General features: G+C 34.7%; 1 protein-coding gene and 1 long non-coding RNA gene across 2 annotated transcripts; one reads left to right on the top strand and one right to left on the bottom strand.

Annotated features, from left to right (window-relative positions):
- On the bottom strand, positions 1-5,725 carry LOC114311366 (probably inactive leucine-rich repeat receptor-like protein kinase At5g48380). The gene is made up of 4 exons (XM_082876752.1): positions 4,960-5,725; positions 2,411-2,468; positions 1,687-1,939; positions 1-1,243 (listed from the first exon to the last, which is right to left on the bottom strand). Exons 1-4 carry the CDS (start codon positions 5,678-5,680, stop codon positions 287-289), a joined length of 1,989 nt encoding a protein of 662 aa, XP_082732878.1. The 5' UTR covers positions 5,681-5,725; the 3' UTR covers positions 1-286.
- A 9,431-nt stretch (positions 5,726-15,156) lies between these two features.
- Positions 15,157-16,359, top strand: LOC145792477 (uncharacterized). Its single transcript, XR_014331873.1, has 3 exons — positions 15,157-15,224; positions 15,260-15,285; positions 16,090-16,359. It is a non-coding gene; the product is annotated as an uncharacterized LOC145792477 (long non-coding RNA).
- Positions 16,360-16,567: the final 208 nt, after the last annotated feature.

The raw sequence follows: 16,567 nt of genomic DNA, 5'->3' as shown, positions 1-16,567 counted from the left end.
AAGAAAAAGAAAAAGAAAAAGAAAAGGTAACCAATGAGAGAGAGAGGGGGTCAAAGAGGGTGGGGGAAAAGGGGAATGAATCATTACTCAACATATATTTTGGAGGAGAATAATTTAGAGCTGATGCGAAGTTTTATGGCCCGCCAATGAGCTGATGCCAAGTTTTATGGCCCGCCAATGATTCCTTTACACGTAATCAAATTTATAGAACTCCAGCAACTTATTATGTGTTGTACTCCTAATAATATTAATATTGCATTAAAAATTAAGTAAATCAACACAAGGTTTAACGTCGAATTAGGCTTGTTCGCCCTATTTTGTATACCCTATTATCTCCCTCACTAGCAGTAGCAATTTCTGTTTCATTCCACATCATAGAATCGTCCACAAGCCCATGTTTCACCCCAGTGGCCTTCATTGTTTGGTACACTTCTAGCATTGTTGGCCTCTGCTCTGGCACCGACTGAACACATTTACACGCAATATTAAGGAACTCAAAGATCTCATCATCAAATCCTAGCCCGATTAGAGCATTATCAACTGCATCATGCAAACAAAAAGATGTACTATTAGAATTTGCAGAAGCGTCAATGGTTTCTCTCCCTGTAACCAGCTCAAGAAGCACAACTCCAAAGCTATATACATCCTTCTTTTTAAAACCCAGATCCAACAATTGATCAATCATGACAGAGATCCCACCCAGACCAGTATCGTTCGGGCTCATGAACTTTGCCTTCCCAAAATTAGAGATCTTGGGCTCAAAATTTTTATCTAGTAGTACACATTTTGAGCTTATGTTCTGGTGGAATACCTGGAGTTTTCTGTTGTAGTGATGAAGCCATGCCAACCCTCTTGCTAACCCAACAGCAATTTTAACCCTGACAGGCCATTTCATGATCTTGAGCTCGCTTGCCGGAGGATGTAGCCAATCATAGAGGTTACCATTTGGCATATATTTGTAAACCAATAGTTTTTCCATTGTTTCATAACAAAAACCAATTAGAGGTACTAAATTAGTGTGTCTCAATCGACCTAGAGTCATTACCTCAGACATAAAGAGTCGTTTGGAGCGTTGTGAGTTGAAGAACCGCTTGATGGCAAGGATCGAACCATTTGGGAAAACGGCCTTGTACATTATCCCTGTCTTTCCCAACCCAATGATATTGTCTTCTTTAAAATTGTCAGTGGTATTCACAAGTTCTGTGAAGCTTATTCTAGTAACCAGTTTCTCCAGTTTAGAAATCTGTGAACCAAATTATAGTATCAACTACAAGGGAAAACAAAAACTAATTGGCTGAATAGTCTGAAAATGAGTCCAGAGAGAAAAAACATAGACTCTAATTTGGATATGCAAACAATAAAAATATATTAATCCAAGTGATAGAAATTGAGTCTAGAAGAAGATGCTATCACTCTGTTTATAAAACAATATGTTATAGACAAACACTGTTTGTTACCATAATAGGAGGTCATATATTATACCTATTCAAATTATAATTAAGAACATAAGATATAGCAGCTTTGGTATGTTGTAATTGCATTTGCTTTTCTTACACCAGTTGAAAATTGAGAAATAGCAAAAATTCTAATAGGAGAGATGACTGACAACAAACAAGGAACAACTGAACATGGAGGGAGGAAAAGACGCAAAATGTATGAGTAGAGAGAGAGAGAGAGATGTTCAACCTTGGTATCCTCAACTCTAATCATTGCAGTTGGGCGCCATTGTCTTAGTTGAACCACCGGTTGGTTTCTTTTCTTCTTCTTGCTACTCATAATCTTCTTTAATAGTGGATCAATGGGCAAATAAAACAAAGTCAGAGCAAAAACTACAACAGTAGAAACCGAACAACCAACCGCGAAGCCATTTAAGAAGAAAGCATGATCGTAAGCATCAGGAGCCTTGCAGTGCTTCAAAGGTGTTAGAATTTCTCCACACCTACCACCTCCACTATCTTTCTCCACACCTACCACCTCCACTATCACACACTCCACTACCATCTTCTCCTCTATATATAGGACTTGTAATATACAGAATAAATCAACATCTACATCAATTAATAATAATACATCAGTTATTTTAACATGGTATCAGAGCAAGGTTGAGAAGCTAGTAATTCTGCTTCACCGGCGGGCGGCAACCTCGCCTTGGCCGCCCGCCGGACCTCTACACATACCTTCACCCCGCTGCCAGAAAATCATAGCTGAACTCTTCTCTGCCTCACACATATTTGTTCATCAATGGTGACATCGAGCCACCATCGTCTCCTCCTCCAATTGTCAATTCTCCAACGCCAGGCTTTTCCTCACAGTCAGAGATTTGGAGTTTGTATTTTGAGAGGATACTGAGATCTGCATCTAATCCACCTTCCCGGCTATGACGACGACGGCGTCACCGACGACCATGAACCCATCATCAACATCGTCCCCAATCGCAGTCTCCGACGGAGACAGTTTCCTTCTCGACCCTAATTCCCAAATTGGGAGTGCCTCTCCCATCATCAACATCGTCCCCAATCTGCCACTTTCATCTCGTCGGACTTCCTTTCCTGACTCTACACCCGTAACACTTGATACTTTCCTGTTCTTTCAATCTCCGGCCACACCTCCTGTGGTGTCCGCTTCACCGGTTTCAGCCCCACTACTTTGAATTCAAGACCCCTCTGAGGCAGCTTTTGATCATGGGTTTGGATCGTGTGATAGCTGAATGAATCGGCAGTCTATGCCGTATGTATGTGCATCTACATGTGGGTGTCCTGTGTGTGTGTGTTAGAGTTTGTCATGCATGGTGTGTGGGTGTGTGGGTATCCTTCTCCCTGACCCAAACTGTGTCTGTTTCTGATCTGAGTGAGAGAGAGATGTCGTGCATGTCCTCCATCCCAGTTCTGTCTTTCTCTGTTCTATGTGTGTTGGGTCTCTTGTTTTTTAGAGATAGAGAGAGAGAGGTCCCGTGTGTAGTGTGTGATTCTTCTCTACCCGAGAGAGAGAGAGAGAGCTTGAAGACCATTGCACATCTGATATAAGAATGTCTTTTACATAACCGAAAGAAACAACCCAAACCAAAGAAAGAATAAAACCAACAGCACCTGTAAATCCCACCTGTAAATCTCCACCATCTTTTTTTCCACCATCTTTTTTTTCTTCTTTATTCTTTCCACTCAACTTTCTTTTTCTTTTTTTATTATTTTACTTCAAAAGCCTGAGCCATTCCACCATCTTTTTTCTTTTTCATTCTTTCCACTCAATTTTTTTATTATTATTATTTTACTTCCTCTTTTGAAACAAAAACAACACGGCACCCAACTTGCTTTGTCCCCCTTCTTTTCCTTTCTTTTATTTTATTTAAACAAAAAAAAAAAAAAAAAAAATTACACATTTGCACAACACACCCTATTTTATTCATCTCCGGGATCGACCCCGATCACCATTTTACATAAAAAAAAAAAAAAAAAAAAAAAAAAAAACAAAACAAAACAAAAAAAAAAAAAAAAAAAAAAAAACAAACATCCACAGGCGGTATTTTTCTTCTCTACTCTGCTGCAGGTCTCTTCTTCTTGCCTCCGTCCTGGGCGGCCCTTGACGGTGTTGCCTCCGGATTTCCCACGCCACCGAGCACATTTACTCCCTGCTCCTCCACTACAGCATATGGTGGACCTCCAAATCGGAATATCACGGTGGCCTTCCGCTTCAGCTCCTTGTTTTCTGCCCTTAGCACGCTTATCTCTGCTCGCGCATCCTTATACATGCGTTGGAGCAGAGCCAGCTGGGCATTTACATGCTGCACCTCATTTGTCCTACTCTGCAGCCGGTTCGACAAATTTGTGACCGCTGTCATGCTTTCCACACATGCCTTCAGAGTATACTGATTAGCCTCAATATCAGTTTGCATCGCCATTTTTTGCTCCACCGACCGCATCGGAAAGTTCAATGGAGCAAAACCAGAGGTGTTTGGTTGCGGTTCACTGGCCACCGCACCAGTTATTTCTCTTGTGGGCTCGTTCAGTTCTGGAAAGAGCGTGAGCAGGTTCTGGGTAGCTGGACGGGAAGAAGAGGCCATGTTTTTGAGTTGCTAAGTGTTTCAGAGAAGGGTTGGTTTCCGGGTGTTTCAAGATTTGCAGAGACAAGCTCTCCGAGCGTTCAGAGGTTTCAGACTCGTATGCACAGCCTTCGCCTCAACCTTGTTTTAAATAGCCAGGGCCAGCCACGCGCATTGCGCGCCTCTTGCCGCCCGACAAACTAGCACGCCTTTTCATGGCACATCTTTTGATAAAGTGGGCACGCCTTTTGATGGCACGCCTTTTGATGGCACGCCTTTTGAAAAAAATTGGGCACACCTTTTGAGGGTGCAACTTTTACAACAGTCCGACATGACCCCATAAACTGTCCCGACATTTGATTCCGGTTAGCATCTACAACGGTCCGACATGACCCTATAAACTGTCCCGACATTGATTCCGGTTAGCATACCGTGTCCTCTACACCGTTATGACACCGCCATACAGTGTCCTCTACAACGTTATGACACACCCCTCCAGTGTCCTCTATCCCGTTATGACACAACCATACAGTGTCCTCTACACCGTTATGACACCACCCTACAGTGTCCTCTACACCGTTATGACACCACCATCCAGTGTCCTCTACACCGTTATGGCACACCCATCCAGTGTCCTCTACCACGTTATGGCACCACCTTTCAGAGTCTTCACCAACGGTCTGACACGACCATACAGTGTCTCCTATTTTTTTTTTATTTTTTTTTTATTATTTTTATGTATTTTCTTGTTTTGTTCCTCTCTTCAAACTCAAGTTGGTTAATTTCTATCCTCCTTGAGTTTGCGGGGGCTGTTAGAATTTCTCCACACCTACCACCTCCACTATCTTTCTCCACACCTACCACCTCCACTATCACACACTCCACTACCATCTTCTCCTCTATATATAGGACTTGTAATATACAGAATAAATCAACATCTACATCAATTAATAATAATACATCAGTTATTTTAACAAAAGGACCCCCACAAAGTCCTTTATTATTTGCATAACTCTCAGCTGTTGTAACAGAGGTGCTACCAAAATCTGGCACCGGCCCCGACAAGAGATTGTTAGCAACACTAAAAGAATTTATGCGAGGCAGCAAGCCAAGCTCATGTGGGATTTGTCCAGTGAGCCGATTGTCATCAAGTTTTAGGATATTGAGATACCTAAGACTTGCAATACTGGGCGGAATTTCACCACTGAAACTGTTGGCCGAAAGATCGAGAGATACGACATATGGGAGGAATCGCCAGATATCATAAGGGATGATTCCGACAAGTTTGTTCCCTGAAAGATCTATAGTTTGTAAAGAGGTGCAGTTTGAGATCCCTCGAGGAAATTGACCCTTGAGTCCCCTGTCTGGGAGTCGGATACCCATCGCCCTGTTCTCGTGATCGTTCCAACAGTCAATTCCTGTAAAATCACAGATGAAGACTTTACTACTGTTGCCGAAATTCCATGAAGAGCCTAAGTAATCGTAAGGATCTTCCAAGGAATCCTTAATTGATTTCAAGCAATAAATATCACTCTCTTCAGTCTTAATTGCATCGGATAATACTATGACAAAGTTGCTCATTAGTGACAACCAAACAATGGTTTTGAGGACAGTAAGGACCGTTGAATTGAAAGCCATTTGCATGAAAACCGACACACTACTTGTACAGAGAAAGCAATTAATCTCTTGGAAAGTAGAAAGACGAAGAAAGGCAAAAAACAACTCTCTGGGTTGGAATTGTGAATTAAGTAATGATTTGGGTGGAAAAAGAAAAAGTTAGGGATTCTGAAATTTTTTTTATGAAAATGATCATGAAAAATTTATGATTATTAGATTATCTTGATTAATGTTTGGTGTTTTATTTTAAGTGTAATCCAAAAGTCACAAAATTTTCATGATTATTTTCATGAAATTTTTTTTATGATACCTAACATTGCTGACAAGAGACGAATACCAACAAAGCTCTGCCGACCGCTCTTCCACGCAAAATTTTTAAAAATGATCGTGGTTTGTATTTTCACAATTTACTTTTCAAAAAAATTTATTTTTTTATATTTTTTTATTTTTACTGAATTTATTTAATATTTTAAATAATTTTTAAAATTTTTAGACATGCTTAATATGAATACACTTTTAAAATATAATATTTGTAATAAAATTTTTTAAAAAATTCATCAAATACAAAAAAAATGCGAAAATACAATATATTTTTCATATTTTTATATATTTATTAATTTTTTAAATATATATTTAAATAAGGTACATTTAAAAAAAAAACATAAAATTACTTAAAATTTTAAAAATATTCATTAAAAATAAAAAAGATATTAAAAATAAAAAACTTGACTTCTAAAAAATTGAATTCCGAGCCAAACACATTGAATAATTACAAAAGTCACATGTTTTCATAAGAAAATTATCTGTGTTTGGTATAACGTTCTAATCAGGACTCCAAACTCATATTTGAGTGTGGTGTTTGTATACAACTTTCAAAAATTAATTTTACACTCACTTTTGCAAACTCGTTTTAGGCGGGATTTTGAATTTTGAAATTTTGTTTATCCGGTTGTCCTCTCGGACGTCCGGCCAGTCGACCAGAACAGTGCACTTTTTTTTTTTCTTTTTTTTTTGGGGTCAAAATTGGCACCTTTTATTTTTTATATTTAAATAAAAATATTTTTGAGAAATTTTAAAAAAATTTATGAGTTTTCAATAGACTTTTGAATTATGTGTTTGATTATGAGTTATAAATTTTTTAATTAAATATCATATGTCTCATCAAAAATTTCAAACTGATCAATTTAAAACCTTTTTCAAAACTTATAACTAAACAAATTTTTTACATTTAAATCATAATTCTAAAACTCACAAACAAAAAAAAAAACTCTATTACTAAATTGGAAAATGTCTCGTAGCTCAAATTTTGTGGCTCAAAAGTGGCTCAAATGGCCAAAACGACGTTGTTTTGGCCATTTTTATGTTGTTCTGTACTTAAAACGACGTCGTTTTGGCCATTTGAGCCACTTTTGAGCCACAAAATTTGAACTACGTAGCATTATCGTACTAAATTATAATCCTAAAATTCTATCAAACGCTACCCCCATGTTGGTATGTCTTCTCTTTTGTTTATTTTATCAGCAACTATAATTGACTTTAGTCGACCTCTCATCTTACAATGTGTCGAAGGCCTCTTTTCATATTTGACTTTTACTCAGGTTTGTGCGTTTAGAGCATCTCCAACCCTAAACTTTTTTTTATCAAATCTGATGAAAAAAAGGATGTTTCCTCAATTTGATATTACTGGCTCTAACGTTTCACTTTTTATCAAATCTGCTCCGGGGATAACTGGTTGGTCGACCGGTAAGAGAAATTTTTTTTTTTTTTTTTCTGAACTGTTTGAATCAATTTTTTTGAACTGTTTGAACCATTTAGTGGTCGACCGGTTGGTCGACTAGCCGGTTGACCGGTAAGGCGAATTTTTTTTTTTTTTATAACTATTTGAACCTTTTTTTTTTGGAACTGTTTGAACCATTTGGTGGTCGACGGGTTGGTCAACCGATTGGTCTCCCCAACGGTCATGCACAGTGTTTTGGTGAAATGCGGAGCCTGTTCTCATTTTGGTGAAACGTTTAGTGAAATCTCGATTTGATATCAATTTGGTGAAACCGTTGGAACATGAAAAAGTGTTTTTTTCACCAAATTTTAAATTTGATGCCAAGTTTGGTTCAGGGTTGGAGATGGTCTTATAAAAACAGTTAAAAATTGATTTTTTTATTTAAAAATATTTAAAAAATTAGTTTCAGTCACCGATGAAATTATAATTCTATCATTCATGAGTCAAAATGTGTAATATCAGTGAAATTGTAAATATTTTAAATTGAATGTTGATAATTTAGTCATTTTATTATGATTTGACATCATAAATAAATATTAATAAAAAAAAGCCAAAAATAACTTTTTCCCAACTTTTCAAATTATTTTTCTAAAAAAATAAAAAAACATGACTAAAAGTTTAAAAAATTATTTTTTATCATCCTCTCAAAATATCCCAAAGTGGAGGAGCTTTGTTTCGTGTAGACTCGGGAAGCGAGGAAGAAAATCGCTGTCTCGTGGCCTCAAAAAATCCTTCTGGTTCACACCAAAATATTTGGAGAGAAACTTGAAAAAGTAAAAAAAAAAATTATGTATGAAATTAAATAAAATATAAATATATTTTATTGTTATAATTATTATTTTTTTAAATTTCTCTCTAAATTCTTAAATCAAATACAATCTTATTATTTTCAACTTTGAGAGAATTTAAACCATTCACGACACTTATTACATGTTCTTTTTTGATAATTCGAATTGTTTATTTTATAAAGTTATATCATAAAAAAAATCAAATATTCAATAATTAAAACATTTTTATTTTGGAGAGAATTGCAAAAAATGACACAAAATAATTACAATGCCATAGAAATACAAGTAATTCATATATTAGACTGTGCAACTAATTTTTGTACTTCCACCTCTACGCAATTATTTTGGATTTACACTATTTTTTTTACAATTCTCCTTCATTTTATTGCGTTTGTCTTCAATAAATAAATAATTTATTTCTAAAAATATATTTATTATCTATTTTTTTAATAAACAAATGTGATAAAATAAAAATATTATGCCTATTGAATCGACTTAATTTTCTTCATAGATGATATACATTAATAGTCCTACAAAACACACGGTTCGAATACTTGAATTGAGTTCCATAAGTCCCTCAAATTCTCTTAAATTCATATTTGAATTTTTTTTTGAAAAAAAAACCTCAACTCATTTGTATTATTTTATTTGTCATTTTGCATGACAAATTTATGTGTATTTAATTAATAAAATTTTAAAAGTTTTTTCCTAACATTTTTAAGTTTAGTTTAATTTTTATTTTTCAAATCCTTCTACTCTAGAAGAATCTAAAAAATAATTTTTTTAATAAAAATATTAATAAATAAACTAAAATACCTTCTTTTTTTTTTCCATTTAGTAGATTTTTTTCAAAATTATTTATTTATTTATTTAGGGCCTTCTCGACATAAAAGTAAAAAGTTTTTTTTGATTTTTTTTAAAAAAAAAAGAAGAAGAAAAGTTAACCAAAAAAAAAAAAAAATCAACAAAATCATTACCAGAAAGGCAATTGCCAAACAAGTCTTAGGTGTGCTATGATCATGTTTGATAACGGAATAAAATGAGGTAGTGAATATTCTCTTTAAATTTTATTTTATTTTTTATACCCATTACATGTATTTATAACCTTTTTTTATTTAAAAAAAATCTTATACATGAAAATACAGAAAAATAATTATGTACTTATTTAAAAGACACATTAGAAGGATGAATTGTTTTAAAAAGATGATTAAAAATTGATTTTTTGACTTTTTTTTATTTTTAAAAAAAATATATATAAAAATTGTGACAGATGATATAATTCAAAACGAGTTAAAAATTGAAAAATGATTTTTAACCACCATCTTAAAATAACTTAGTACACATTTAAAGCACACATTAGAAGGATGAATTATTTTGTCTTTTGAAAATTCTATATTAGTCATGTGCCTGACATATGGCATGTGTTATATGAATACATGGCGTAACAATAAGAAAATAGTGGACAAGTCATAGAATATTATTAGAGGGGCATACAAACATTTCATATTATAGAAATAATTAAGTAAATTATTAATAGATTTTATTGTTGAAACTTTATTACCCCATTAAGGTTTTATTTGGCAACATCACTTTTTAATTTAAAAGTTAAAAAGTCACTAAAAAATTAAAAAGTCAACCATCTATACTAAAAAGTCAAAAATTCTATTTTTTTGAATAATACTTGGGACCCCCTTTTGGGGGTCACCCCCTCACCCCCCTTTGCCACGTGGCAGGTGGTGATTGGAGGAGCAGGAAAAAAAAGAAAAAGAAAAAGAAAAGGTAACCAATGAGAGAGAGAGGGGGTCAAAGGGGGTGGGGGAAAAGGAGGGATGAATCATTACTCTATTTTAACCAAAAAGTTACTAACAAAGTCTGTTCCCAAACGATGACTAAATCTTAGAGAAACTTACGAGCAGAACTTAATATATAGATTTATTGTCCAATAAGTCTTATAATAATTAATAATATTTTTCATCAAACACTATTAAAAAAGTCACTAATTGTTAATTTACAACGACAGTTTAAAAATTGTCACAAAAAAATATCACTAATTATAAATTTTAACAACAATATATAAAAATTATGATTAAAAAAAAAATTGCTAATTGTTAATTTTAGCAACATGAAAAAATTCGTTACAAAAAAAAAGTTTTAGCGACGATTTTAATAGGTTTATTTTCAATAAGACTTGATGAGAATTAAATCTAACTACTAAGACGTATTAGTAGTTTATCCAAAATCTTATTGATAAATTCATCAAGTGATAAAACTATCAATCTTTCTTATTTTTATGAATAAATTTATAGTCACTACTAGAAATATGACTATTTGCGTCTAATTTTTTGCGACTGACTGTTTAACCGTCGCAAAAAAAAAAAAAAAAAATTTGTCTTAAAATCTCATTTTACTTGAACACCCCCCCCCCAAAACAAAAAACGTGAAACGTAAAACGTGACCTATGTCCATTTTTTCCTAATTTCCCAAATCTGAACTCTCTTTCTTCTCTCTCTCTCTCTCTCAAAATCTGTCTCGCTCGACTCTTTCTTTTGAATCTCCACGCTCTCTCTCACTCGAATCTCACTGTCTCTCTCGCTCGACAGTGAAGATTTGAAGATTTGATTTCAAAATTTGAAGATTTGAAGATGCTGTTGATGAAGATTTGAAGCCAAACATTTGAAGATTTGAAGATTTGAAGATGCTGTTGAAGAAGATTTCGATTGATTCATAATCGAGATTCATAATCGGTAAGCCTAAACACTTCTCTTTGTCTTCTCTGTAACGTTTGACACATCTTCATCGATTCATCGTCATCGCTCGAATCTTACTCTCTGTAATGACACATCTTCATCGCTCGAAATTGTTTTGTTTAGGTAGCCACTAAAAGACAGATTTAATTTAACCAAGTTAACATGAATCAAATAAATTTATAACGCTGTGCTAGACCAGGTTTGCAGGCAACAAATGAGTGTAAGTAAACCATATATTCACAAAAGAGAGCAAGGTTTTCAAGGAAATCATGAATGTGGAAATGTATAAACCAGAAATGGAGAGAGTTGGTTGACTTATAACTAATAACTTGTCTATAACAGAAAGGAGAGACAATAATGGTTGAAATTATATTTACATACTTCTTATGCAAAAGAGGGAAAATGATATGAATGGAACTATACTATGCAGAAACGAAATTGATAGAAGGTAGTCGTTGTTAGTTCAAGGGTTTTCCAAGGAAAGGAAAAAAATTAGTCAAAGCCTCAAAATTAATGTCAAGAAAACATATCAAAGAAAATAAGGAATTTCAGGGCATCACAAAGTTGAAGCAATAGCTGTTCAAACTGAAAAACACAGGCCATGTGGCCTAATCAAGCCAAACTGCTAGCCTTCCTGAGAATTTGTGAAATCAATTAGGAGGGAAAATTTGAGTTTTATCACTAGCAAAACTAAGAAAAACAATCGAAATCCAATTCACTTCTCTTTAGCATAATTCCAAAGACATTGAGAGAAGTGCAAACACTGCAGAAGTCTAAGACTTTATGCGTTGTTCACTTCAAGATACTCTCACAAACAAATTTTAAAAAAGCATGTCCAAATTCTTTTGAAGAAGAGTTTTTTTTAATCCCCATGCAACCCTTGAATAGTTCACCTATATGATTCGACCAAAGCTTCTAGAGAAACATAGATAATTGCAATTCACTACCTACTCATCCACACAGCCAATAGCATAACTAGTTCCATTGTTATTAACTTGCATGTGGTCTATTACACTTCAGAAGCTTTGGAATCTCATCAGCTTTCCACTGATTAGTTTGGAAAAAGCAAAAGAAAACTCGTTTGTTTTTCATGTGTTTTACATCTTTGAATCATCTATAATTCAATTTCTGTAAACTAACATATTGATGTATTGTGGTCAATAAGATACCCAGGAAAAAGCAAATTCAAAACAATCATAAAAATGTGAAAGTTGGTCGGGTTCAAAGCTATGCTACATGGACTCAGGTGCGAATATCGGGTGTGGGCGCATGTTCAAGCGTTATATCTTCCTAAACCTAAATTTTAAGATATATACATCCAAAAGTTGGGATGGGTACGGAGACACGTCTTAAACACTCAAATATTATATAATATTTTTAGATAAGATGTGAATTATTTAAAAATGTACTTCAAATTAAATAGGATTTAGGTAAAATTATGAAATTTATCTCTTTTATTCGTGTGAGAAGTAAGAAATATTTCTTTACTTGCAAATACAATCATCTGGAGGAGTTGACAAATCCAAACAACACATTCAACACCTTAAAAAGATCCTTGATCAGTTGCATTTTTGTCTGCTAAAAACATATTACACTTACTGCTTGTTTTCAGAATTCCTATTGATAGCAGAATTATGGGCATTTAACAGAGTTTTAGTTGTTACTTTGAAGAAATGCCATGAAGTAAATATATAAGGATATTTAAGCTTGAAAAATGAGACTTCCTTCAAGAAATACCATGTACAGTCTACTATAGAGCTTATATATTTGCTACCAATATGTTGAATTTTATTTTATTATATATATATCTCTCTTACAATGTAGTTGTGAAGTTGTAGTATGGAGCATTTAGACACTGAACCAAATGTGGTGGCTGATTTTACCATCTTACATTTTTTAGCCTGGTAGTAAGTAGTCATCACCAATGGAAAACTGTGTGAAATCTTGCTATTGGTCTTAAAAAAAACAAGGATTACAAAAAAGATATGCCTGATTCTCACTATCTATTTAGGTTTGGGGTTCGAGCTTATGGAGAAGCGTTGATTGCCCAGCTGTTCTAACCTAACCTACTGATCCGCTAACATCACTAAGGAAAACCCAAATCCCAAATCAATAAATGGATTTGAGAACTGAACAAACAAACAACCTATAAACAACCTCCAAATTTCATTCCTATTAATATACTTGATTTTCATGCCTATAAATATACTTGAGTGTATTAGTCTAGGCTGATATTTATAACTATGGTCTGAATACTCTTTTGCAATTCATATTAAGGTAAAGCAGTCGAAATAGAGAATCTCCTTAAAGTAGAAAACATTACATTCTCTTGCAGGCCAATCATGCATATCACATTTCCTATTGGTGCAATGTCAATGTTATTGTGATACTTTTTGAACTATAATATGCAATTGTTATTGTGATACTTTGCAAACTCATTCTTTTTATGGATGTGTACAAAAACAGTTAAAGAAATAGAAAGATGGACAAGAATTGGATTGATTTGCCAAATCGGATGTCAATTGAATACGTGAATGGGATTGATAATTTCTTGAGATTTGCATACAAAAATAGAGATGAAAGTTTATCGATTAGTTGTCCATGTCGATTTTGTAGTAATCGATACAATTTTTCACGAGAGGTTGTAAGGGAGCATCTTATTTCCAATGGGTTCGTAAAAAAGTACAAAAATTGGATTCATCATGGGGAATCCTATGTCCAATTACATGGTAACCAAGAAAACCAAACATTAATGGCGGATTCAGTGACTAGAGATGATGTGGTTGGGATGGTACAAGAGGCCCTGGGAATTCCACATATGGGTGTTGAGAATGATGAACCAACTGCAAGTGATCCAGACCAAGCAGGGGCAAGTGATCCTGCCCAAGCAGGGGCAAGTGATCCAAGCCATGTAGAGGAAGATGATCCGGTTCAGATAGGGGCAAATGACGAAACTTTGAAATATTTTAAACTTTTGGAAGATGCACAAACTGATCTGTACCCGGGGTGTCACAAATTTACTTCATTATCATTCATTGTTCGAATTTTGCATATGAAGGTGCTCAATCAATGGACTGACAAGTCCGTTGACATGTTACTTGAACTTTTGAATGAGGCTTTTCCTACGGGCACAAAACTTCCAAGCTCATATTATCAAGCTCAGAAGGTTACTACAGATTTGGGTTTCACATATGAGACTTTTGATGCTTGCCCCAATAGTTGTATGTTGTTCAGAAAAGATGATACAAAGCTTGATAAATGTGTTATATGCAGTAGTTCTAACAACATTATCTATGGAATCACCTTTTATCCCTCTGCTGTTAAGTGTGTTTGCCCCTGCTTCTGTTTGTTGCTCTGCTGCATCTGTGTTGTATTATGCTTTTATGGTGTTTATGTTGTTACCTGGTACATCTGTAATCTGGTAATCTGTGTTGGGGCTGCTTGTGTGTGGTGAATATTATCACTTTGGTGTCTTTTACCTTGGTGCTTGCTCTGGTGCTGATTGTTCTGCTACAACACTGCTGTCTTCATAGCTATGTTGTACTGTATCTATTTGTGCAAGCTCTGCTATTGCGTATTTCTGTATCTGCAGCAGTTTAAGGTCTGCAGTTGAGGGCTACTAACTAGTTGGTACCTTGGTCTGCCACCATTTGCTGTGACTTGTTCTGTCATTGGCTGGTTGATGTTTTGGTGTTTTGGGTGGCTTTTGGAGTCTGCTGGTGTGCTGGTTTGCTGGCTTGGGTATTACCTGCTCCAGTGCTGGCTATGTATCTATCTGTCTCAGTGGTAGTATGCTGGTTTCTGTCCTGTCTGTGTTTCTATGTATCTATCTTGCTTTGCTGGTTTGCGTAACATCTTCTGGCCTGCCACCATTGGCTGGGAGCAAACTCTGCTTCACTTTGTGCCTCTATGCTGTGTATCTACTAGATCTGCTGTCTAGTTTTTGTGTATTTGTTGGTCCCTTACCTATTTAACCCTAATTTTATTATATTAAGGGATGAATGGCTTATGTTATATTAAGGGATGAAACTACTCCTGATCCACAATCAATTATTTTTTGGGGAGGAGAGGGGTAATTTATAGCTGGAACAAGGAACCAGATTTGTTTCTCTTATTGTGTATTGGTGTTGGGATCTCTAATACTTTTGTTTGCTTACTTAGATTAGATGTGAAATGCTCATCCATTTTGCAGGGTTACTATGTTTTCAACCAGAAGTTGAAGCATGTTGTTCGCCTTCCATTTGCCACCACTGCATATGGTATGTATTTTAGTTCTTCATTATTGTTCCCACAGGTTTCATTTTCTCAACTATGATGGCGGTAAGAGATCTTTTTTTAATGCTATATAGTTGAAAATATGGCACAATCAATTGTTGTAGGAAATTATATTCATGTTATTAGGTATCAAATTCTGTACTCCATATTACTTGTTTGATCTTTACAATTTTGAAGATCTATTTGATGATGATAAAATACTGCAACAGACTTGCATACTTTGCTTTAGGAAATATGGGAAAAATTGCTTTAGTGGATTATGAAGGTTGTACTTTGATGATGAAATGGAATTATACTCTGATCGATAAATGGTTTAAAATTTTCGTTGGCGTAGCATACAATTTAGGGATCTCTTTGCACCAAAATCATTTGTTGCTCATTTATTTGTGTTAGCATGTGGTATTCTTAAAAAATTTATTGATAAGTAGTTAGTGTAAAAAAAATTATGAGACCCAATTTTATTAACTGTATGACTTATCAAATGGTGGGCCTTATATTATATTTGGTGCTGGTGTGATGAGATTAGGATGTTATTGTAATCACTAGGCATCTTCCAATAGCTGCCTTTTGTAGACCCTAGTGCTTCCCAGCTGCTTTCTCTAGATCTTGATAACTGGAGTTTTGGGCTCCTTTTTGATGTCTTGCCTAGAAAAATTACTAGGATTCTTCCCCTATAAAAACCATGTACTTTACCCCTAAGGTTTTTTTTTATGCATTTCAACATTTCGAAAGTGATTTTTTACGTTACGGGCATTTTATGTAGTACTTCAAATATATATGTACCTGATGGAAGAATTTTGTGCACGGGTAATTTTAACTAATTTGATTATTCGGATTGCATCTTTGCAGGTGGTTGCAGGTATGACCGGTAAAAAACAAGGGTAGTATGGATATTAGAAGTAAGCAATGATTTGTCTTATCCTGCCTCCATTCCCCTTCCCCTCTTACTCTGATTAGAGATTGGAATAAGATTTTTTTATCATGTGAGAACAAAGAATTATTGTTGCTACTGGTTATTCACCTTTATTTTTGCTTGTGGATTTTAATGCTGTTAACACATGTGGTTTCTTATGCTATCAATCGGAATTGGATGAGCTCCATAAGAAGCTTAGTTCTGCATGTTTGGTTGTCTTTACTTGATTGCATTTTTATGTCTTCTCACAATGATGTTCCCAGTCCTTTAAAGGCCTCGTGTTAGATCTTAAACCTTTAGTTCATCATTTGGGCTTTGAAATGCTTGTGCGTCATTGACATGCCTTTTATAAGTTCTATTAGTAGTATTGTATACTGGAAGTGTTTTGACAGATATTACCCCAACTGGAATATG

The sequence above is a fragment of the Camellia sinensis genome, chromosome 6, assembly GCF_055761805.1.
Source record: "Camellia sinensis isolate YWXY chromosome 6, ASM5576180v1, whole genome shotgun sequence".
Taxonomy (NCBI): domain Eukaryota; kingdom Viridiplantae; phylum Streptophyta; class Magnoliopsida; order Ericales; family Theaceae; genus Camellia; species Camellia sinensis.
This window is presented reverse-complemented; position numbering and strand designations above follow the sequence as displayed.